This window comes from Mirounga leonina, unplaced genomic scaffold (assembly GCF_011800145.1).
Source record: "Mirounga leonina isolate KUSES-001 unplaced genomic scaffold, KU_Mleo_1.0 Mir_96, whole genome shotgun sequence".
In the NCBI taxonomy this organism is placed as follows: Eukaryota; Metazoa; Chordata; class Mammalia; order Carnivora; family Phocidae; genus Mirounga; species Mirounga leonina.
The window spans coordinates 1,852,984-1,878,950 of record NW_023270871.1 but is presented as its reverse complement, the minus strand read 5'-3'; the positions used below and the strand labels follow the sequence as shown (position 1 = coordinate 1,878,950).

At 41.7% G+C, this 25,967-nt stretch overlaps 1 protein-coding gene across 1 annotated transcript in view; it reads right to left on the bottom strand.

The window, feature by feature from the left end:
* Nucleotides 1–4,592: 4,592 nt before the first annotated feature.
* Nucleotides 4,593–25,967, bottom strand: part of LOC118006346 (S-phase kinase-associated protein 2) — a 30,628-nt gene continuing 9,253 nt past the window's right edge. The window contains exons 3-10 of the mRNA XM_034998968.1: nt 23,506–23,617; nt 21,005–21,148; nt 19,330–19,464; nt 17,763–17,861; nt 16,470–16,600; nt 10,665–10,716; nt 10,371–10,478; nt 4,593–5,738 (exon numbers count right to left, since the gene is read on the bottom strand). Coding sequence (XP_034854859.1) covers nt 5,525–5,738; nt 10,371–10,478; nt 10,665–10,716; nt 16,470–16,600; nt 17,763–17,861; nt 19,330–19,464; nt 21,005–21,148; nt 23,506–23,617 — 995 coding nt within the window. The 3' untranslated portion in view covers nt 4,593–5,524. The remainder of the gene's footprint in view (nt 5,739–10,370; nt 10,479–10,664; nt 10,717–16,469; nt 16,601–17,762; nt 17,862–19,329; nt 19,465–21,004; nt 21,149–23,505; nt 23,618–25,967) is intronic.

The window sequence follows — 25,967 nt, the reverse complement described above, 5'->3', positions numbered from 1 at the left end:
TAAATTGATGCAGCCACTATGGAAAAGAATGTGTAGGCTCATTAAAAATAAAACTGCCATATGATGCAGCAGTTCCACTTCTGAATATTTATTGAAGAAAACAAAAACACTAATTCAAAAAGATATATGCAACCTTATGTTCACTGCGGCATTATTTACAATAGCCAAAATACGGAAGCAACCTAAGTGTCCATCAATAGATGAATGGGCAAAGCTGTGGTATACAGTGAAATATTATTTACCTATAAAAATGAAATCTTGCCGTTTGTGACATGGACAGACCTAAAGGGTATTATGCCAAGTAAAAGAAGTCAGACAGAGAATGACAAGTACCATATGATTTCACTTAAATGTGTAATCTAAAAAAAAAAACGACCAAACAAAACAGAGACTCACAAATACAGAGAACAAACTGGTAGGCTGCTACAGGCGAGGAGGGATGGGGGTTGGGCGAAATAGGTGAAGGGGATTAAGAGGTATGAACTTTGTTATCAATTAAGTCATAGAGATGAAAAGTACGGCATAGGGATATTATTGACTATTCAATAATACTGTAATAATGTTCTATGGTGACCCATGGGGACTACACTTACCATGGTGATCACTTGTAATGTGTAATTGTTGAATCAGCCTGCTATACATCTGGAACTTATGTCAACTGTACTTCAGTTTAAAAAAGGACTTAAAAACAAAAAGAGGTAATTCAGGATTTAAATCACTAAAAAATTCACTCCATTGTGCCAATGTACCGTAATATGTGCATCATTATACTTAGGGATAGTGTCTACCAAGACAATTGTGCAAAAAAAATCCAGGGATAACGTGACATATGATATAATGAAAAGAATTCTATATATGAGAGGGAAGAGATAAGAGTAAATATACTGATGAATTGCTGAGCTACAAGGAGGAATTGTTTATTTCAAATGCAGTGCATTCTTTAACATTAAAAATAAGCATCAGGGGATTAGGGCATAAGTCAACAAGAAGGATTATTAAGTATTCTACATTCAGGAAAACAGAAGAGTATTTTTTTAAGTGTCATGGGTTTTAAGATATATTTTCAAGAAAATTACTGACTAAATAAGGAGGAATTAAAGAGAAAATTAGAAAAGAATATTTTAATTTGATTATTTTATAGGATAGTAAAGGCATGGGTTAGAACTAATTTCGTTCATTTCTCTTTTTTAAAAAAGATTTATTTATTTATTTATTTATTTATTTATTTATTTATGAGAGACGGAGAGAGAGAAAGAACGGCGGGAAGGGCAGAGGGAGAGGGAGTCACAAGCAGACTCCACACTGAGCACAGAGCCCGATGCAGTGCTTGATCTCACTTCCGTGAGATCATGACCTGAGCCGAAACTAAGAGTTGGACGCTTAACCACCCAGGCGCCCCCATTTCTCCTTTTAGAAATCAAATATCAATAGCTAAAAAAATAAAATCAAAATTAGAGATCCTGAAAAAACTGTTGAAGAGATCTGAGTAAGATACAGCTTTTGATACCAGTTGATTGTGAGTTCCTCAGGAGTGGGGACAATGAGTTCTCATCTGTACCTTTGCACAATGAGTAAAGACTGACAGAGCTAGGGAAGAAACTGCTAATTACAATAATAAACAATAGTTTTAACATACTGAAATTTAACATTCTTTCCTTATGGTGTGTGTGTGTGTGGGGGGGATATGATAGATGGATATTTGAAGTAAGTAGGAAAGTATCTGAGAACCAGGTTTTTACAAACTCTTCTTCTAAATAGACATTTCCCCCAACTACAAATGCTGTTTATTTCCCCACAGTTACTTTCTTCGAATGGATGAAGAGGGCTTAAATGACGCTGTCATACTAGGCTGGTTCTTCTTGGCTTTCACCAGAAAATAATCTATTTAAAATATCTTTGGTAATTACACTTTATTATACAGCTATTTCCTCCTGCCTCAGATCTTCTCTTCACATCTTTTCTCTTCGTGGAATGATTCTCCCAAAAGTCATTGTATTAATCTTTTAAATGATTCTGTGAGGATTTTAAATGGGTTATTGTAGATTATCCACTTTAAATGCAGTGTCAGAATAAAATATCACCCGTCTAGAGCTTCAACCCGTATCACAAAGAGTTGGCCTCATGATGAAGAGTCTTTTTTTGACTTCCTTGGATATTCGGCTAGTTTAGGAAAGGGAGAGGAGTGTTAACAAGAGGAGCTGACTTTTTGTTTGTTCCAGGCAGGGTTAGGGTATCCAGTGGAAAGGGGTTTCTTTCTAGTTTTCCTAGTCTCTGGGTTACTTCGTGCCCTTCCTCAGATGCTCTGCACTGTCCCAGGTGCTGTCGCTCAAACACAGCATCTTCCACATTGTAGATCTTCAGTAAACGTTGGACTGAAATCAAGTTCACCAGAACAGAAGGGATACAAGTTACTTTATCCAGAAATTCAGATCTCCGGAACTTGTGGGTGTAGGAGAGGGAGGAATCAAGGGCCACAGACAGGTGTTAGAAACATAAAAAGAATGACAGCCAGATGTTACGTGCCTCCTGATGGAAGAGCATGATACCACCTAGCAAGAATCGATTCGCTAAAAACAGAACTTGTAAGATCAGCCTTGGGATCAGGGTTTCATAACCCCGGCACTGCTGATGTTTTGAACCAGATACTACTTTGTGGTGGGGAGCTGTCCTATATATTGTAAGATGGTTAGTTAGTAGCACCCATAGCCTCTGCCAGCTAGATGCCAACTGCACCTCTCTGCTTGTGACAACCAAAAATATTTTCAGATATTACCAAATGTCTCCTGGGTGGCAAAAATCACCCTTGGTCTAGGGCTTTTTGCTGCTGAATCTGGAAGTAGGGGACAGATTAACCTGTTATATGTCACTCCAGGGATCACATCAACAAAAGTCAGAATGTAGAACACAGGACAACCTCGTTTTTTTCAATAAATAAACTGTAAGGCAAAAAGCCGGCGGGGGGGGGGGTTTGCAGAACTCAAAGATTAAGAGACTTATGAGAGTGCCAATCAAATGCAGGTGTGGATCACGCCGGACGTCTGGAGCCTCATCAAACAAAGCCGTGTAAGGAAAGCACTGGAGACCAACTAGGGAATTTCCAACAGCATCTTGATATTTATGCTTCAGAATTCAGGAGAATCTCTTTCAGATGTATATACTAAAATATTTATAAATTCTGCTTCAAAGTAATTTGTGCGGGTGTGGGTGTGAGTGGGGGGTTGCGATGATGGATAAAATGAGATAGGGTCATAAGTTAATGACAAAAGTGAATGATGAGGTTCATCATAAATTTTTGCACGTATTTGACATTTTTCATAATTAAAGAAGGAATTGTAGTAGTGATAAAGAGCATAACAAAAAGCAGCAAAAAAAAAAGGGTGATGTTCAGCAAGAATCACTATTCTACCATTTGAATGGATGGTTCAAAGGGAATTGAATTCCCAAGACCTCTTAGGTCCAGAGTGATCTAGTCAAACAGCTTCCTAACGGGAGTAAAATACACAGTGTAAGTTGGTCCAGTCTGTATTTAAAAAGTGCTACCAGCTGCCTTTTATTAGTATCACCCTCATTTCAAATGTTTTATAAATATTACTATTTTAGAAGCACTTTAAAGATAAGAGTAAGTCTGTACTTAGCACCTTCTCAGAAAGCATTACACACTATCATTTTAATTTGACTTTTTGTGTCAAATTAAATCCGTATGAAGTGGATGGAACAAAGAAGACCATTTTAGGGCTAGTTTTGTAGGTCTTTAACTAGAGGGCTGGGACCAAGGGCACACCATACATACCAAAGGCACACCATACCAAGTGCTTTCTAATTTTAACCACAGTACTTAAGAAAAAAAGAACAAAGGAATACAACTTAGCGGAAGTACTCATTTTTATAAAAATGTGTTTTATTTTAAAACAGGTCTATAAAAGTAGAAATCACATACAAAAATACAGATTACTCTGACATGTTAGCAAAATAGCTTATGGCTAGACTTGAGTTTGGAAGTACTGTATGTTTGAGGGCATCTGGAAATCACAGTCCAAATGGATCCTACTATCAGCCCCATCACTAATCTGTAAACAATAATTTCATGTACTATATTTAGCACTTTTTAACTAGCACAAAATTGAAACATAATCATTTCCCATATAACGCCACTTTAAAATGTTCTTCCTTAGGTCTGAGCAGATCAGGGCACTTCATATCGTTGTTTCTAACATTTGAAAAGTCTGATTTAAAAACAATGTTAATAGAAATAACAGGTTTTAGCTCTTTTTGTTCCATTTTGAACCTATGGGAAGGTCATCAATTTAAAGAAATTAGTGTTTTTTTTTTTTAAGTAGAATTTAATCCGTTTTCTTCTAGACACCATTAAAAAAAAAAAATCACTGTTGCTATCCAAAGATTCCACACCTGAGTCTTAACTTTTATGTAGTTTCAAGTTGTCTTTTACTGCTTTGGAACTCGAACCTACTTCGAGGGTGTATTTCTGAGTCAACGAACACGTAGTTCTCAGGGAACTCTAGGTCCAAGAGCTTTAGACAACAATGACTTTCAAACAATTATTGTGGGAGACAATTTTTTTTTTTTTAAGAAGGCAATTTAAAATACTTGATTCCAGAGTAACATAAAAATAACTTGAAGAACCTTGGCAATAAAGGAAAATGGCAGGCACCTTCAGTTTGGCATTCCAGCCAACATTTCAAGAATAAAGACTGGCTACTACCACCTTTCTAAAACACAGCGAGTCATCTTAAAAGCTAAAGAACCCACGTTAACATCACTTGATCATAAAGTCAGAAGACCAGAGTTATGTTTCCTCAGCTAATTCGGAATTCTGGGAGCACAGGACATGAAGGAAACTTCGATACTTCAGATTAACCCGTCATAGAAAATTGCCTCTTGAGCCTTCAAAAGCTGTACCAATTCTTTACCGCTGATTGGTTAGTTGTTTTTCATTTAGGTTTTTTGTTTCCATGAACCTAATTTCAAACCTAAAGGCAAAGGTGAAAGGCCTATTTTTCGCTCTCCAGAAGAGATTGCCAAAATGCTACTATCCTAGATTCTCCTTTTGTTCCGTTCACAATACAAATACTTCTACCAATCTATGTCTCATAAAGCAATACTGAGAAATTAAATAGAAGAAAGTTACCATATAGATCATGAAAATGATTTGCTGGTCATGATTCTTACGCTTGATTCTAAATAGATTGAATAAGAAGGGCACTTGAAAGGTGGCTCAAATCTTGCTGTTTAAGGTATCCTGAAATTAATAGGCTCTCCTAAAATTCCAAAAGGCCTTAAACTTAGGCTCTTAAGTGCACTAGAAGCAGTGACCAGAGCTTTTCTGGTTATTTAGAAAAAGCAAAACTTCATAGTTTTCGCTCTCAAATGGTCATCTAATATACTTGCAGAAAGAAGGCAAAGGGAAAACCAAGAATAAAAATAGCTGAGTGCTCCAGCAGGCGGGCTTCCTGCCTATTTTCCCTGTTCCAAAGAAAAGAGGGGACACCATCCCGCAATAAATACTTCATAGACAACTGGGCTTCTGCAGCGTCAGCCGGCATCTGATGCCCCATATCTCCTGGTTCTTTTTGTTGCCCGTGGTTGGCCTGGCGATGCTGGTGAAATGGGAGCTATTAATCTGTAGATGAGGAAGGGCTTCTTTTAACAGTTGAAGGGTACCGTCTGGCACGATTCCAAAAACTTGTAGTGTTTTTAGTGTAGGAATTTCTCCAAGTTCACTGGAAAGGAGAGAGACCTTTCAGAGTAGCAGTATCTATGGTGACTGATCCACTAGAGTTATATGACCCAATTTTGACCATTTGTATCCTAGTCTATAGAATGCAAACTGAAAACAGAATTTACAATCAATGATCTGAGAAAATAGCAAAGGTGAGTCAAACCAGAAAGCACGGACCACAGCTTGGACAACATGGCCTTAGGACCCACGCAGGCACATTTTGTTAAATGTTTTCTCACCACCTAAACACGCTGAGGTTTATTTAAAATCCAACCATAGTTGTTTCCCTTCTCCATTCTTGATTTAAATTGAGAGGAGTTACTGTGTGGTGAGAAGCTAGAAGCTAGTGATGGTAAAGAATCATCACAGGTTACATGTAATTTCAAAGCATGGACTTGACCTTTATTTGAACTAGTTTCCTCCTCTCAAAAGATGAGCTGCAGAAGTTAAGGTAACTTCTTAATAAGTCCATTACCTGTGATAAAACCTAACAGCAACTTTGCTAAGGTACTTCAGATAGGGCTATGTAGTTGGGTGCAGATGGAGAAAAGGAGTAATTGGTCACACCTTTTATACGAGAGGCAAAAGCCATCTGACTTCTCAACATATTACTTTTGGGTGGGGGGGGTCACGTATATGCCAATCCTCTTCTCAGCTATTTCCCATTAAGTGAAATACGACTCTGTCAACAGTGACATTCTGGTCCACAAAAAAGGGAGCCTGTTTCCCCAAAGTAAATACTTTTGGTAATGATTCTTTCTTCTTTTACTCAGATCTATGTGCTTAGAAATTCATCTCTCTGATCTGTATTTGCTCCAGGTTGGGACACACAGTACAAAGTCTTAGGAAAGGGAATATTTAGTTTGGAATATCAACAAAATCCCACTGCAGATCAATGAACACATCAATGACCTGGCGTTAGAAGCATCCTTTATATTTTCATATTGCCAATAATTACTAAAAAAACCCCCCAAACTTTCCTCATAGTAACAGTTACCTGGCCTCCAATCTCTCTTCCTGCCAGCCTATTCTATATACCAACATCCAAGGCATCTTCCTAAAGCCTAGCTCAGCTTATGTCACCCCTCCACCCCCTCTGCCCCCAGGCCTTTGATGCAGCCCTCGTGTTTACGGAACTCAAACTGTTCTGTTGGCCTTAGGACTCTCCACGTTCAACCCACTCTCCCAGTCACCCCACTACCCCGCAAATGTACTTATTCCACATTCAACAAGTGTATTAAACACCACAGATGTTTAATACATGTTAGCTGAAGAAAGATAAAGGGTAATTTAAAAAATAAAAGTACTATCTAAGTAAAATAAATATGCTTGGTGTTCATAAAAGGACAATAAGAGCTGGAGGTTACAACAGACAAAAAAAGAAAATCAGGAAAAACAAAGTACTATTCTTCTTAAAGTAAACTAACCTCTGGAATACAGAAACAGGAGTGCAAAGAAAGGTCGCAGCACACAGATGTTTATCTTCAACATCACTTAAGATGACAGCAATTCTGCCCCAACCTTAACTCCCTCTTATGTGAAATCTGAGTATGTGAGGACTTTGTAATGAGAATCTGGGTGCTGGGATATCTGAATCAGCCAAACTGTAAGTCATCCTACGGTGGAGAGTATCAGGCAGTACGAGAAGCAGACACTGTAGGTGGGAGTGAGGAAAGGATATACAGCAGATAGAGCAGAAATGTTCTCACAACAGCGTTAGGAAGGAGCCTTGGTGGGCGTAAGGAAATGACAGCAACACTCTCAGAAGACACTGAGGTGTCCTAGGTGAGAAAGGAGAGAGCTGCATACCATGGGATGGTGCGCGATCTGAATCAAAAAGCCAGAAAGTCCTTTAAAAGTTGAAGGAGACAAAACAAAAAAAACCACTGAAAGCCCCTTAGTACATGTGTCATCTACAACACAACAGAACAAATTTACAAGCATCTCTTTAGACTGAAGAGCAACCAAAGGACAGTAAATAGCAATGAACAGTTGAAGAGCCACTATTTCCAATTTAAGTAGTATAAAAGGACACTGATAATGTCTTGTGTATCTGTTTCATCTGAGTAAACAAAAGATATTTATAGACCCTTTCACAGGTTCACACCTTACCTCAACTACACAATCCTGTTTTCCTTATAAAATCTTATAAATGCTTAACTACAAATTCTCCTACCACAGACTTTTTATTTAGTCTCTCCTAATCTCAGATCAGTTTATTACCTCCAGTGTGGCTTTCTTACTTGAACGAGAGATATGGAATAATCAGAAGAAAGTTTGGACATAGGGAATAAGATCAATTCAGGCTGAAGGAAACAGATACAATGCGGATGTATCCTGTAGAAGAAAAACCTGGAGTTTCCCAAGTATTCTAAAGCACTAGTATTACAGAAGAAAGTCGCTCAAATTTTATTTTCCCACTTCTGAGAAATAAAAATTCTTTAGCATAAATGGCTTTCTCAAAATTACTACTGAGGATCTTAGAATTCTTACTATGAATTTCGAGTACATCAGCTGCCAGAATGGAGTTAGAGAAAATAACACTTTATCTTACAAAACTTCTAAGGATAGGGTGTAGGCAAACTCATCTTCATGGATTCATGAGGTTAACTAGTGTACTACTTACATAATGCCTGAAGAAACATACTCTTTTACATTAAAGTACAAGGAGAGCATCTTTTTTCCCCTGTTTGCATTCTTTTTTGGTGGTCTGTAACTAAACTCTTGATGCCTGTTTCTCTTATTTCAAGATAAGGTTTAGACAAGTCACAACAAGGCAGTAAGGGTTCAAACATAGGTGACTTGAGGTCCACCACCAACTCACACTGCCTGCAGGTAGGACTCCATAAGTGTTATTATCCTACTGGATAAAGATATTAAAACTGTGAGAGCTCACAGCCTTCCCTTAGCCTCTGCTCAAGAAAAAACATTTGGGGATTACTGCTTAGCTTCTTTATCTGGAGAGAAAGAAGTGAGACATGGGGACAGATTCTCTTGAGAAAAGCGACTGAAAAAGACTGATCACTGTAGTCCCCAGGGGCTGCACAGGTAATGAAGCCTAGATGGCAAGGACAGGAAAGACGGATGACAGAGACGCCTTTCTTGGTGGACGTCAGAGGCTCCTAGGAGTTCTGGATACTAGAGGGCACAAGATTTTAATAAGGGTTCCATGTATATGCATTCACACCCTACCGTCTAAGAGCCATGGAAGCAAAAACTGGCGTCCCTTTTAGGCAGTGCTTTTTCAAATGAGATACTGGCTGAGCCCCTGAGCCCCAAGATTAATTAAAGTGATTAATTAAAAATGTTATTACTGGATTCTCTATCTCTAATTCTACTAGTTAACCCTGTATAGCTTAAGTATCTGATTTATTAGTTCTTGAAACTAACTTAGAAGATCCAAACCAATCATTCGAGGACTAAATTCTTTGTTCAAATTCACCACCCTTCTTTGGTAGGAACCAGAAGCTAAATCCCCTTCATTTGGGGAGTGGGCTACAAGAAGGCAGCAGCCTCAATCAGGGCATACTGGCTGGAATAAGAAGGGCACCTGGCCAAATTCAAGATACTGACTTCTTGTTGTTTTCAATAAAACTGCTATACATTTACATCCTACACGAGGAAGGATTTTCCAGCCCGTTGGGGATAAAAGAAAGGAAAATAAATAGACAGCGTTATTCCTAGGATGACTTGGGAATAGCACCTTCTAAAAGAAAGACCAGACTCCTTTTTGCACTCCCTTGATTTGGTGAAAAGTTGCTGAGCAGGTATAAAATTAACCCTCATAAGAGCTACTGGATTAGCTACAGACTATTTTCATCTGTCCAGAAAACCTAGGATGCAGACCTAGCTCAGCCATTAACTTACTTTATAGCTTCAGATTAAGTCACTTCACTCTTTTGGACTTCAGTCTCCCCCATTCCAAGACAGCACTGGACTCATGACATTTACCATTACATGATGCCATTCTTCCCATTCTTTGACCACCGTCCAGGATAGACATTTCTAGAAGATTACAGAACTTTCCTCTCAGCCCAGAGGGAGCCCTTCAGAATCAACTGGAGTTGATTTGAAAAATGTGGGGCAGGAGGGGAAGCCCCCATTGGGTCTGCCTCCCCATTTATACTCTGAGCTCCCTGGAGGTAAAAGTGGTCTTCTCCTTTTGCAAGTCTTCCAAATACTGGAGTATGGTATTCTAATATTTAAACCTGCTTCTAGCTAAATAATAAATGTTTAGTAAACTATCCCAGTCAACTTTCCAAGATATTTTTAAGCAAAGAACTTTTACCTTGGTTTTTCTGTTTTGCTGGACTTCCCTAACCTATTTGTGGTACACCAATATTGATGTTCACGTTTTAATTATTTTTTAATTTAAATTCAATTAGCCAACATATAGTACATCATTAGTTTCAACGTGGAGTTCAGTGATTCATCAGTTGCATACAACGCCCAGCACTCATCACATCACGTGCCCCCCTTAATGCCCGTCACCCAGTGACCCCAGTCCCTCACCCACCTCCCCTCCAGATGTTCCAGTTTTAAGCATCTGCTATTAATAATAACAGATATTAACACCAAGTGACATCTCTTTTTTCCCCTGTCTTCTCCTACTTCTAGAAAATGAAATACTTACAGTAAAGTTTCAGGTATTATATCATAGCACCGACTGAGTGAGAGATGTTGGAGGTAGTTGAGCTGGTAAAATTCTGGAAAGCAGTCGTTCTTCAGCATGACACTATCGCTGGAACAGAGCAGAAGAGAAGATTCAAAACCTATGCATCAGTTCAGATGGAGAAAACAGAAATAACCAACCGCTTGGTTCCTTCAATTCAACATGTTAAGATGCTTTCCTCCTTCAGTGAGGAAAAGTGAGCAGTCATGATTTTTCAATTTTTGTTTTAAAATAAATAAATGAAAAAAAAAATACCTTAAGTCTAGGTGGACAAGATTGGGGCATCTTCCAACTAAAGTAGAGACATCTAGGGAAAAAAATGATGGTCACTATTAAATGAAGAACAAGACAAGGGTATCTGCTATCAATGCCATCATTTAACTTTGTGCTAGAAGCTTGGAACAATGAATGCAATTAGAGTCACCCTATTAGAAATAAAACACAAAATCACCATCTTGGCATATAAAATTTTGAACCCAGAAAATCCAAGAGAATCAACTGGGAACAGTAAGAGAACTATGTAATATGATAAGTTAATAACAATCCATAGCTTATCTGTGTATCTGCAATACCTAGCTGGGGGAAAAAGAAAAAAAAAAAAAATCCTACTCACACTAGCAAAATGCAAAACCAAACACCATCATCTATAAACAAATATTGTATTATAAAGGTAGCACTTAAAATCAATGGGGGAAATCATGGATTATTTTTAAAAATGACATTGCTACTACAAGCAGAAAGAAACTTGTTTCTCCAACTCAAATAATATCTCCAAATAAATTCCACGTATATTATGAAGTCCTAAAATGCAAAAAATATAGGGTAATTATTCATTGGATCTTGGGATAAGTAAGGATTTTCTAAACACAAAGGAAAACACAAAAACACTGATAATTTACTACATAAAAATTTTAAGTCTACCATGCTAAAGCAAAAACAAAACATAAAATTAAAGAAGTATCAGAAAACTGGGAATGTTTCCAACATACATTAAACAGAGAGTTAATGGTCTTATATGAAGAGTAAAGAAAGATAAACATAGAAAATGGGCAAAGAATATGATGTGATACTTGGCCAAACAGAGAAATATGGAGCAAGAAAGGCAAAATAAAATTAAAATATTGCTTTTCAGTTATCAAATGAAAAAAAATTCTATCATAATATCCAGAATTGATGAAATATAATAAAGCATGTCCCACATATACTACAAATGCATATTTAATTTTATGTAGCCTTTCAGGGGAGCAAACTGATTTTTTGGGGGGGTGAACTGATTTTTTGATGTGTTCTGAGCATTTTACACTTGACTCTTTGACTCAGTAATTCCACTTTTAGAAAAACAATGAGGTGTGGGCGCCTGGGTGGCTCAGTCGGTTAAGGAACTGCCTTCGGCTCAGGTCATGATCCCGGGGTCCTGGGATCGAGTCCTGCGTCGGGCTCCCCACTCTGCAGGGAGCCTGCTTCTCCCTCTCCCACTCCCCCTGCTTGTGTTCCCTCTCTTGCTGTCTCTCTCTGTCAAATAAATAATAAAAATAAAATCTTAAAAAAAAAAAAGAAAAACAATGAGGTGTGCATGAAGATACTCATTTTAGCAATAGTTAAAATAGCCCCTTCCCCAATTATTTCAATTCATTAACCTCCACCCATTCTGTGGAACACAATACCAATGGCAGTTACTCTAAAGCTTTTAAATAACATTTCATGACATGAAAAAGTACTCAAGATATACTGTATAGTGAAAACAAAATATATACAATGCACTATAATCTCAATTTAGTAAAAATACACTCAAAAACTCATATTTATATACAAACTCACAGAGAGAAAAAAGGTTCATAGGGTTGGGGGTAGGAGGGGAAGGTTGGACGGAAATACATCCAAGGGTGGTAGGATTACAAGGTAACTTTTCAGAATTTGAAGAGTCACGTGTGCTACTTTGTATTCAGAAAATAAATCAATAGGGGCGCCTGGGTGGCTCAGTTGGTTAAGCGTCCGACTCTTGATTTTGGCTCAGGTCATGACCTCAGGGTCGTGAGGTCAAGGACGCCCCCCTCCCCGCCCCCGCGCTCTCTTAAAAAAAAAGAAAATCAATCAATAAATGTTATTTATTTTTATTTTTATTTTTTAAAGATTTTATTTATTCATTTGACAGAGAGAGAGAGACAACGAGAGAGGGAACACAAGCAGGGGGAGTGGGAGAGGGAGAAGCAGGCTTCCCGCCGAGCAGGGAGCCCGATGTGGGGCTCGATCCCAGGACCCTGGGATCATGACCTGAGCCAAAGGCAGACGCTTAACGACTGAGCCACCCAGGCGCCCCAATGTTATTTATTTTTAAAAATAAACAAGCTTCATTCACGGTTGGGGTTTTTTCTTCCCACAGTTCTGTCTTCAGCCCCATTCCCTCCCCTGGATCCTAGACTTGCATTTTAAACTGGCTCCTCAACACATCCACTGCGATGTGGGACAGGCAGCTCAAATTCATGCCTAAAAACAAGTATTTCATTTCTCTTCTAAATCTGGTCCTTCCCTGTCTCTAAGAAAGTGCTAATGTCACTGATCCAGCTGCTCAGGCCGAAACCCTGGGAGGCACACTCAACTGTTCTCTCACATCCCACATCCAGTCTGTTGGCTTGTAATGTCCGATCATTTCTTACCATGTCCCGTGTCACCCCCCGAGTCTCTTACAGCCTTTTCTCAACACAGCACTCGAAGACGACTTTTAAAGGGGAGTCAGATCCTATCATTTCCTGCTCAAAATGCTACCGTGGCTTCTCATCTCACTCAGAGAAAATCCGACGAAAGCTTCTGCCTTGGCTTAGAGAATCCTAGGCTATCTTACCTCCTATTACTGTGCTTCTTGTTCCCGCTCTCAATGGCTCCCATGTCAAGGCCTTTGCACTTGCTGGTCCCAGTTCCAGAACGTTCTTTCCTCACTTATCTGTACAGCTCACACCTTCACTCAGTCAGGCCTCTGCTCAGGTGTCACTTCTGGGGAGAGGCCCTCTCTTTGGCCATTCCATCTGAAAACAGTCCCCCTCTGGCCAATACTCTGCCTGGTCTCTCTGCTCCATTTTTCCTCCCTGCATTTTACCTCCTTTCATCACATTTGGTTATTTGTGGGTTGCCTGGATCCCTGCCCGCTGTGTGTTACCCTGTGTGTAAGCTGCACAGCGGTGACTTCACTGGTTTTGTTCAAGGCCACAGCTCCCAAGTCGGGAATAGGGCTTTGTGCATCGTAGGTGCTCAATAAACATTGGTTTAATGAGTGACTAAAAAACGAAGAAGTGCACAGTACAATTTTGAGTGACCCATTACCTAGCCAGCCCACCAGCCATCTCCCAAATCCCCAGTCAGATCCAATCTCATTTCGATGCCACCTAGGAAAGAACAAAACCTTGGGGGGTAGAACTGGTCAGTCTCCAGCCCTCATTTGAGCCCTGGCATCCCTCAGTGGAAAGGGGTAGTAAACAGTAGTCACTGCTAAGAGTCCCTCTACACACTGTCCCCTTCATTTTGCCACAAGCTGGAGATCTACCCGAGACACAAGGCATCTTACAAACCCCCAAATCTAACCTGTCATTTTAAGGAGGGAGGCGATGTCAAATCCAAGACCAAGAGCTGGTCCTCCAGGACCCTGACTGTGCTTCCCGACTGCCCCATGGGGCTGGCAAAAATAACAGGGATGATCACTGCACACTCACTAGGGTTAACGCGCTCCATGGGATTCACCCACTTCCTCCTTACTACCACTCTAAGAGATGGCTTCCACTCCTATCTCCGTTTTACTGATGAGGAAACTGAGGAACAGGGAAGTATAGCAACTTGCTCAAAACTACCGAGTAAACGGCAGAACAGGAACTTGAACCGGGCGGACTGGCACCAGTCTAAGAGCTAAAAGGACATTCGTATTATCTTCTAAATAGTGAAGAAGTGGGTGCCACTGTTAAAGACATTAAAAAAATCTCCGATGCCCACTGTATAACTAAGAATACACACACTCCAACTTAAACTCCAGATCTTAGCCCTTGCCCTGAATGTGTCCAGCAAGCAGGATTTGATTACCTGTTATTCTTGCCAGAGCTTGGTAAACAGGCTCTCTATTCTTTTCTGGAGGAACAAAGAGAAGAGTTTTAAGCCAAACTTGGACAGATTAACAGCAGCCTGCCTACAGCAGAGTCTCTCAACCTTGCACCTAGAGCTCTGTTTCATTCAGAAAAACTCTCAATAAAGAAATGGGAAATTCAGATATGGGAAGGAAATGTCAATGAGGCACTGCCTTTTCTCAGCTTGGGGATGAACAGGGAAGAACCAGTGGTGGGATTTGATGTGAAGAGGCTGCTCGCTGGTAGGAGCTGAAAATCCTTGGAAGGCAATTTGGCAAGAACGACCCAAAGCTTAAGAACAGAGCCTAATCCTTGACTCGGCAATTCCACTTTTAAGAATCCACCCTGAGAAATGCACTCCAAGATTTGTCTCTGTCCGTGACAAGGTTGTTTACAAAAGGAAAAAAACTGGAAAGACTCTAAAAGTCCATTACAAGGAGATCAAGTGAAAAAAATTATTATTGAATCGATACAAATTATTCCATATCTATTTCATGGAATACCACATAGCCACTGAAAATGATGTGGTGTAACTACTAAAAATGGGATTACCGGGGCGGGGAGGGGGAAGCATACTACAAAGTATTTCATGCACTATGTCCCACTTTAAAAAACACTTTTATGCAGGAAAAAGACCAGCAAGAGGTTAGTGAGATTACTGATGTTTTGTTTTTCTTGGTATTTTTCCATATTTTATGTATTTTTGAGAATGACTATATAATACTGTCATCAGATATCAAACAATGTTTAAAGGGGAAAAAATTGCAGAACACAAATATTGTGTGTATAGGAGAGTGGGAAGAGAGACACACTGCTGCTGTCATGGCTGTTGAAAAAAAAAATTCTCGCCTGAAGATGCAGGCATCCGGACTCGAGCACAGCCAAAGGCCCCAACCGCCTGGACGCCCCCAAGAACCCAGCTCCTCTTTTCAATAGCCTGATACACCTTACTTGGCAGAGGCACATCCTGTTCTGGAGAAGCAGTTTTCAACTACTACTTAAATTCTAAGAAGACACACTCTGCAAACGCTTGATTCAAATCTTTTAAAGTATCATAAAAACTATAAAAACGAAGCACTTTCATGAGCCAACATCAAGTCGTGAAGATACGGCTGAGGTGTGCTAGCTCAGCGAGGCTCTGTGTAGCCCACGGCCTGGGATCGAGAGGGGAAGCCATCCAAAAGAATCCCTGCCATTTGCAAACACTTCTCTCTGCCGATCAGGATTCCGCCAATATTAGACAATTAAATCAAAGCATGAATGAGCGTCGAGGCTCATGAAGACTGTTAATGTTCACGCATTACCCCTCACTTCAAATGCCCGTGTTCAACTAGACAACCTCATCGTCCTCTTACGTTGAATTAAAAAGAGCTGTAAATATAAACCTATAAACAGAGTTTATAACAGGGTTTCAACCCTGGCACTACTGACATTTTGGATCAGATTATCTTTTTGTGTTCTTCTGCTGCTGTCCTGGGCACTCTGCTCACCAGCATTCCCGGCTTCTGCCCACTAGCTGCCAGGAACACCCCCGCGGCTATGGCAATCAGAAAGGTCTCCAGACCTCCCCAAATGTCCCCGGGTGGGCAAATTGCCCCTTGTTGAGAACCACTGCTTCATACTGACCAACACGGCATTCATCTATTTTCTGTTGCAGGTCGTACCTACTAGTTTAGCGGATTAAAAGACGTTCTGCTTAGAAATAAACTGGTTTCAAGTATAAAGGTTTCCACTTCGAGATTCTGGATTCCGATCTTGATGCTACCCCACCAGCTGTTTGCCTTTACCTACCCTTTCCGATCAGCTGCGACCTCACCTGAAAAATGGGACTACGAACAGGTGCGCTGGATTACATGCGACAAATGATGCTCTTCAAGAGTTCTTAGGAGCTCTTCAAGAAATCAAACCTACTAATGCCATGGTTGCCGGGAAGGGTCCAGGGCCCGGAGGGGCTTACCTGATCTCTGCAGATTCTTTCGATAGCCGCTGAGATTGAGCTGGGTGATGGTCTCAGACACGTGCGCGACAGCCACCTGCACGTGCTTTTCGGTGAAGTCGTAACACCAGGACAGGTTCAGCTCATCCAATCTGCACACCAGAGGAGAAATAGGGAAAGCATGAAACCAGGACACAGGAACGAGCTCTAAGAAGCACAGTCTCAAAGATGCAAAGAAAACACAAAGCCACAGATTCCTTACCATTTCACGCATAGAACCTCTGCTTCTCTAAGCAGCTACCTCTGCTCACCTGAAACTGCCTTCTCCCCTCCTGACACAAATCCCCTGCCCTGGTGTGCCCTAGAAAGTTGCCAGGGGATCCGAGCCCAAGTCTTAGTGAGTGATGCCCCCTTCTGGAAATGGAGGGAACACTCTCCTCTCCTCCTCATGGCTCAAACCTCATTACGGAGCTAGATGGAACAGTTCTAGCCTCTTGTTTTCTTTCTCAACCACCCAGGTTGTCAGCAAACAACCACAGAGACTGAACAATCACTCGAGAGGCTTTAAAAATTCGATGGGTTATACCGGGGATTCTCAATAAAGAGACGCTGATGTTGCAAAAGGCCACTTCATCTTATCTGGCTTCTGCTGACTGAGCAAATGAATTCAAAGACAATATCCAACGATTAAGCCACACACCCCATTCCTGACATTGCTGAATACATGTAGGGTTATACATTTTTACCTCACGGATAACACCCTTATCCAAAGGCAATCTACTTTGAGCAGATCCTTAGCGACACAGGTAAAATGCTAGAGCAGAAAGATCAAGGGATATTAAAAAGGACGCACACACACACAGAGTATTTTGTGAGCCACGTCCTCCTCTTACTAATATCTGTAACTATAACCTTTATTTATATCCTGACATTATTACATGATATAAAGATGTTTTTAATGGAGTCACCCAAATTTATGGTGTCTGCATAAGTTACGTCTACAGATACTACAGGAAAAAAGCCTTATAGTCAGGTATAAACAGATTAATTTCGATAAACACATTACCAAATTTTTCTTACTTTCATAGTAAAAAAAAAAAAGGGTGGGGAGGATTACTACACAAGTCTTCTGCAAACCTAACTGATCTGGCTCCTCAGTTTGAACAGAAAGTTTAGAGGGTAAAGGATACTGCGTATCATCAAGAGCTCAGAGTTAGGAATAGCTCAAGAAATAGATCCAATTCCTCGCTCCTGTGGGGGATAATTGTATATTTGCAAAAACAGTTCTATAATCAAGTTTCAAATCTTTCCTACCTGGAACAGCTGCTCAGCAAGGTCTTCAGGGCAGATTCGGAGAACCCAGAACACCCAGAAAGATTCAGGCGCACTAAATTTGAGTTTTGTGCAAGATTACTGGAAAAAGAAGAAAATGTCAGAGGAATACCAATAAGACACTGTTACTCAATTAATAAGCGTTCTGAGGAAAGCAGGCTAGAGAAGTCAGTAGATAAGCACGCAGGCCTTCGAGCCAGAAGTGAGTTTCAGTTCATGTCTCACTCTCTGTATGACACCAAGCAGGATGCTTTGCCTCAGTTTACTCATCTGTGAAATTGCAGAGTCAGTACCTTCTCGGTATGGTTGTCACGATTAAATTATATAATGTGATAAAGGGCTCAGCACAGTGCCTAGCCCAAAGTAAGCACACAAGAAACACCAAGAATGTAAGTTTTAAATTGAAAAGAGAGTGCCTGAATAAACATTATTTCTATTTCACCCATAATTAGAATTAGCCGGTAGGCCTACTTCTACTTGTTGAGTCTCCAGGTTCCTCCAATTAAACATCTCTCAAATTTGACCTCTCTACATTCCCAAATGCCTGTGTTAGTGGGACTCCCTGATTAAGAGCGAGAGTTCTGGAACCATATTCTATTGCCAAGTTCCAATCTTGGTTCTGCCACCTACGAGCTGTGTGACCTTGGACAAGTTATTCAGCCTCTGTGCCTCAGTTTCCATATCTGTAAAAAGGGGAACAATCAGAACTTACATCGTGGCTGACCTTTGAAGAACTGAGTATCTGGCACATAGGAAGTGCTCAATAAACACTGGTACTTATTATAATTATGATGATGCTGGGTTTTTTTTACATCAGGTTTCATCATTTCTCACCTGAATGAACACAACGGTATCTTAACTAGTCCAGTTTTTTCCACATCTGGTTAACACTCCAAGGTGACCAGCAGATTTTATTTCTAAATTTCAACTCTGCACGTTCCCTCCATTCTCAGGACCACTCTCTTTAGCACGCTTCCCTCTTCCAAGTCCACTGTGGAGTCCGGACTTCCTACAGCATGGCAGGGGCCCATTACGAGCCGCTCCTCCCCTCCTGGCATCTCAGTGCACCCTGTGCCCTAACAGTTCTCACCTGCTACAGCGTTTAGAACCACACAGGCAGCTTTACCTCGTCGGCTTCTTTACCTCACCACGTGGAGCTCTCCAACCTGAATACCTTCAATACTCCGCATGAGAGTCACTTCCTCTAAGAAGGCTGCCCTCCCTCAATTTAATTAGGTCTCTCTGGGTGACGCCACATATAACAAACACAGTGCACTGTAATTATCTGTCTCTCTCACGAATGAGGCAGGGCCCATGCCCTTATTCATCATCCTTGTATGTCTAGAACCTGGCATATGCATATAGGCAGCAGGCAAACTTGGGTTGCCTGAACGAGTCCTGCAAAGTACTGGAGAAGCTGGGGCACCCCATGGATATTTTCTGAGTCCATCTGGATATGGACAGAAGGGCACCCCAATTATATTCAGGAAACAAAGTTAACACACACAAAAACAACGGCGTTTGTCACATGCTCCTGACTGCCACTCACTTGACAATGGGATCCGACAGCTGCAGGCCTTCCAGGCTTAGGTTCTGCAACTTGGAGCACTGCAACAGAATGCCATGGAGGGTAGACACCTCGATAACAGAGTTGGACAGATCCATGTGCTGCACTCGGAAAGGGCTGGACACAGAGGAGGGGAAAGAGAGGCTCCATTAAGGTCGCTCACACATGTACCTCCAGATCAAATCCAACCCCATCTCCTCCCCACATAAGCAGCCAATCACAAACATGACCCTAAATATACATTTCAAGTAGTATAGTTTCCCTCTTAAAATGAATTGCTACTAATAACTCCCTCCCCTCGTTCATTTTAAAATTTAGGATTTTAGGGGGCACCCGGGTGGCTCAGTCGGTTGAGTCTGCCTTTGGCTCAGCTCATGATCCCAGAGTCCTGGGATTACACTCCTTGGGCTCCCTGCTCAGTGGGGAGCCTGCTTCTTCCTCTCTCTCTGCCCCGCCCCCCATGCTTTCTCACGTGTGCGCACTCTCTCTCAAATAAAATTCTTTAAAAAAATAAATTAATTACGTTCAGGAGGATTTCTGCCAAGTCAAGATGGTGCTGCCGATATAGTCCCACTTAGGAAATTAATTCGTGGGCATCATGAGAATGAGCTGAATCTGGGTGACAAGAAGATTATGCCTATGAATCTTCCTGACAAAGGTGAGTGAGTAAATTACTAAAACAGAAAAGACAGTGGAAGAGCAAGCTGTAAAGGGCTTATATTGAGGTACCTGGAAGAAACGCAGTTGTGGAAGTTTCTAAGTAACTGGGCCCAGGAGTTTGTTTGAAAGAGAGGGCTGAACCAGAGAAGAGAATCTGAAAGTTCCAGCACAACTGTGGGTGTCTAAGACAGTGTGTCCAAGGACAGTGTGTGGATCAAGAGAAGGCAGCCAGGGACCAGGGACAGAACCCAGAGTAGCAGAGGAAAGTGCACACGTGAAGGGGACCCAGAAGGAACAGGCACGGGAGAAGGATAACCACTAGGGGAGGAGGGGTGCTGCCATATGGCCATGGAGGGAAGGGGAAAGTATCAGAGTGGGGATGTAGGTTTTGTCCTTAACTCTGCTGTCCTTAGCTTATTTTTCTGTTCAGTACCTAGTTATTCCACTCGAGTCTGAGATGGCTCTAAACCATACTGCAAAAACTATCAGTAACAGAGAAGTAGTCTTTCAAAATCTTCCACAAAACGAACAAAAAGAGGGCATTCTTGCTCAGGTTGCAAATTTGTCCCCCATAGGATCGGATACCCACAGCTTCAAGTGAGAAGACTCCTCACGCTTTGTCTTCATCAGAAATGGGCAGCGTGGCAAGAGCGAGGCTGCCTTGAGTCTGGTAGTGAGTGCTCCACATGGCTCCTGCCCCTTGGGACCCAGGATGCCCATCCTCCGAGGACCCCACTTGAGAAGCAAAATGTGCATCCCTGACCCCCTGAAAGAGCCCAAGAGTAACCCTGACTTAAAGTGGGAATGGCATCACCGAAACCTGTTCCATGTTTCAACACAAAGACCGCACAGCAAAATGCAATTAGCATTCCATTGCATAGACTCGTCACAGGCCGTAAGGCTGGTTACAGGAAAGGAAAAAAAAAAAAAAAAAGTTTCCATCTGTTTCTACCTTAAGTCTTACAAACAGCCTTTTCTGGGGATTTTTCTTTTTTACCTGAAATGTTCAACCAATGGTTGATCCATAAATGATCGTGGGCAGCGGAAGGCAACCACCCCTCGAGACAGCAACCGACCAATCACATCTGGGTGCAGGTTTCTACCTGTGAGGTCTAATGTCTGCCACAGAGACTCGTCAAACCTGGAAAAGAGGGGTAGTTAGTAAGCTGGGGGCACTGGATACCGGAGGGCCCCACCACTGCTACTCAACAAGGAAGCTTTGGCCACTAAGTCACCTTGGAGCAGATTCTAAAGGAAGCTTTGGTTTTGAGCTAACTACACAACTAGCCATGGTATTTTTTTTAGGATACAACCGAATATTTCTTGCTCATATCATGGATAAGCTTCCACCTTCAGCTGTACACACACCCCCCCACACACACACCCACACCCACCCCTGTAGGTATTTCCTTCAGATGGTTCAACGCTATCATTAGCAATATAATGATCTGGAACTGGAGAATAAAATTTTAGTGTTCAATACAATTTGATAATTTTAAAAATGATTGCTCCAATCATTTAACTAATTAATGAATAGGTGGGTAGATTCAAAATGGCCTCAATGATCCCAGTTGCTGTTTTGGTAAAGCATACATGAGTTACCACAATTACCCTAAGTAACATGGAAATACAACTAAAAGGAGGAAAGTTAGTGCTATGGCTGATCTTTGCAGATGGGCTTGAACTGAGCAGGTTCACTTGCATGCAGATTTTTTACAGTACCATAAATGTATTTTTTCTTCCTTATGATTTTCTCAATAACATTTTCTTCTCTCTTGCTTCCTTTATTGTAAGAATAAGAGTATATAATACATATAACTTAAAAGATATGTATTAATTGACTATTTATACTATGGGTAACGCTTCCGGTCAACAGCAGTCTATTAGTAGTTAAGTGGGGAGTTAAAAGTCATATGTGGATTTTTGACTGGGCAGGGAGAACAGTCCCCCTTAACCCCATGTTGTTCAAGGGTCAACTACATTATTAAGAGATGACTATCAAATATCTACGAGAAATAAGGAACCCTACAAAGGAGTTCGGGTGTTTTACAATACCCTTTAAGCTTAAAAAAAAAAAGTGTATGCACGGACAGAAATATATATATATATATGTATGAACTAATGTGAAAGGAAAAACGTTACTTAGATTTTGGATAGTGTTTCTAAAGCAAAAATGAAGTACGAAGTACCAAAATGTACTAAACAGTACAATAAGGTAGCTTTAACAGCCACAGATTAATTCAATTTAACAAAAAAAAAGAAAGCATGAGATCCACCACAGGAGGGAACATTTTAAATGCCTACTAGAATCGTATTTTTTAATACTGCTTGAAATAAGCAGGCCACTGGCTGGGCTCTGGAATAATTCTGCGTAATGAAATTGTCAAGGCATTACGTGAACTCTATTATTAAGAAGGCCGTGCTTCACAGATGCTGGCTATTACTTGTATGACAGTGATGTGAGGATTCATAGACTCTGCATGAAGAGGTCAGCTGGCTGACAAAGAAAATCACTATGGGGTCACCCGGGAGCGATCAGCGCACCTCCCCCACCACTCGCTCCTGCATTCCGGGTGCATACTCCCGCCCCCTGGGGCTCTTCTAAGCCAGGAGCCCACTCCTGGAAATGCTTGCAGTGTCTTACTGCCCACACAGCCCTGAATGGAGGGGAAGGCGCTCTTGCCATCTCCCAGTGAGAGCCCTAGATACGTGGAGGGAGGCGAGACGCAGATGGTCTTCAAGCGCAAAGGATGGCTAGTGGTTGGCTGGAGGTGACAAGTGGAATTGATGGAAAAAGTTCCAACTGAAAAACAAAGCCTCCCCCACCCCGCCCCTCCTGGCCTGTTACTGCCTCCAGCGCACCAGGACTTTCCATGCGCAGCTCACTGTGCAAACCTGAAGGTGTGCCCCCGAACCAACAAAGGCATCAACAACTACTGGCGGCCATGTGCCGCCCGCTTCCACGAGCCAGGCACCGCACCGGCATCTTCGGATTTCATCCTCATCACTGCCCTGTCTGGAACATACTATGACCTCCATTGTATATGTGGCGGGGTGGACCGAGGCTCAGAAGTGTCAAGTATGTCCCCCGGTCACAGAGTGCTAAGTGGCAGAGATGGGGTTCACACTGTGGTCGAATACCGCTCTCCCTATTGCACTCAGCGCCCAGCCCCCTCCCCCCACCCCCGGTGTGGGGAGTGGCCAGGCCCTCATGCAGCCCCCTGCAGCCCCCTTCACTTCTAGTGCAACAGATGCAGAGTCAGAATCCAATAAGCGCATGAATACAGAAAGTTTTCTGAGGTGGGTAAAGTTACACCTCCAGACTCCTCCCTTCCACTGTGAAATGAACACCCTAATATTCATAAAAATACGAAGATACCTAGTTTGCTTTCTGCTCCTACATTTTTCCTAGTTTTTAGTTTCACTAGGCCCAAATGAATAAATAAATAACTCTCCCCTTCTTCCACACATATACCAAGAGGGGTGAAAAATACTTACGCTAGGTGATACCACCTCTTACAAACACTGGAGACCTTTAGGAGTTCAGGGAGGCACAGACAGGAAAAGATCCCTAAGAGCAGCTCGTCTGGAAGTGAGTCCCATGAAACACCTTTAAGGGAAAAAAAAAAGTGTTTTCTCATCACCATTCTTTTACCCAATCAAGTCTACTCAGTCTTTTCATGCTTGTCAAGGGTACACAATATTGAACTTAACAGGGGAATTTAACATGAATCGAATGACTCATCCCACAGTTGTTTTTCTGTTCACTCATGGTCTCTGTACCCAGGGGTAAGCACCACACTTTCTCAGCAAAGGAGAAAAGACAACCAAGAATACTTTTTCATACCGTTTTTGTCTTCAGCACCTGCCGGCCAACCTTAGGCCAGGCCCATATTAACGGTGGTACACACCAAGTCCCCACCCCCTCAGAGAGCGTTCAACGATGTCCAAGGTATGATGCCTCTGGTCACTAAGAAATGCCTTGTTTCTCTCAGAAGTGGATTTGGTGGTGGATTTATTGAGTAGTGACCTTATCTAAAAGGCAAATGAAGTTTCCTCCTCCTCCTTTCAGATTTACAGAAAGCACTCAGAAGTCAACTTGCCTACAAGTGCAATATCCAAAGGGTGCTTTCATGTACCTCTCCACTTACTATGGTGCCATGAAGCACTTTAGGTGTTGAGGAGAGAGCAGGAAATAAGACAGACAAAGCACTTTAGCTTCATAGAGCTTACATTCTGGTGGGAGGAAATAATCACACATAAAAAAACAAGTAAATTACATGATATGTAAAAACTGGATTATTGCTATGCAGAAAAATTAAGCAGGGTAAAGGAGAGGATAGGAAGTACAGGGGCCAGTGTTCAGAAACTCAACAAAGAGGTCAAGGAAGGTCTTACCGAGACAGTGATCACCGAGCAAAGGCTCGAACAAAGTGAGGGAGCCAGCCCTATGAGTACCCAGGGTGTGTTCTAGATACAGGGAACAGCATGTCTGTTTTGAGGAACAGCAAGGCCAGTGCAGAAGAAGAGCGAGGAGAGGGGTGATAGAGGATGATGAGGTAGAGAAGTGAGAGGGGCCGGGTCATGCAGGACTTTCTACATCATGATGAGGACTCTGGCTGTGATGCTCAACATCATGAGGAACCACTAGAGGGTTCTGAGCATAGAAAGTTCTAAAAGCACTGCTCGGGCTCCTGTGTTAAAAATAAAAAACTGGAGGGGAAAAAAAGGTAGATACATTAAGGTCAGTTTTGTCTTATAAAAGCAATTTCTAAATAGAATTCTTACGTATGAGCATACAGAATAACCTACAAGAACAGGACAACAGGACAATGGCCAAGAAGGAAATGAGTATGAAGCAAAGCAGCTGAATGCTTAGATTAGTTCAGTAACTCATCTTCCCAGTCTCCCTCTGCCCCCAATCGCTCTTGTACACCAAGCCTAGTGCTATCCTCTCCCCTCTGTGATGGTTCACTTCACGTGTCAATCTGACTGAGTCAAGGGGTGCTCAGAGGTTTAGTTCAACAGTATTCTGGGTGTGTCTGTGAGGGGTTCCTGCATGAGATGAACATTTGAGTCCATCAACTGAGAAATGCAGATTCCCTTCCCCAATGAGAGTGGATCTCATCCAATCCAAGGCTGATGAGAACAAAAGGCTGATGAAGGGAGAACATGTCCCATGGAAGTACAAAGATTATTTAAAAATTTGAGCTGGGACATGGATCTCCTCCTGCCTTCAGAGCTGGACTGGAACTTAACCATCTGCTCTCCTGGTTCCCAGGCCTTTGGACTGCAGATGCTGGGACTTTTCAGCTTCCATAACCGGATGAGCCAGTTCCTTATAATAAATCTGCCTACGTCCCCTACTTGTTCGGCGTCTCTGGAGATCCCTGATTGCTAACACACCGTCCCTCCCCATCTAAAAGGTGTCAGCATTTACTGCACAGGTACACCGTGCCAGGCTCTGCAGAGAACTTGATGGAGAAAAGCTGCCTCGGGTTAGTATTCTCGGGCAATCTTTCTAAAACAATCATGCCCTTCCATCAATTAGAACCTTTCAGTGGTGCCCCCAGATATGTAGCCTGAAGTCCAAACTGCTAGGCATGAAATTCAAAGCTTTCATGTCAGGGCCCCACTCATTTTTCTTGGGTCATTATGTAGAGATATGTTCCAGCCATTTGGACCTACTTGTAATTCTCAGAATGAGTTGTTCTGTGCCACATCTCAGGAGCCCTCTACACACTGTGCCTACCCCCAACTGCTACTGATTTAAAATCAAGTTGCCATTAAAGCCCTGATGCCTATGGAAGGCTTCCCATGATATCACCAAGAACAAGTCACTTTTTTTTTAACCACAATTTTATTATTTACTTACTTATCTGTTTAGCCCCTGCCCCTGCTGGGCCCTGAGTTCTGGAGAGCAAAAAAATGATTTTTTTTTTTTTTAAGTATCTTTGTAC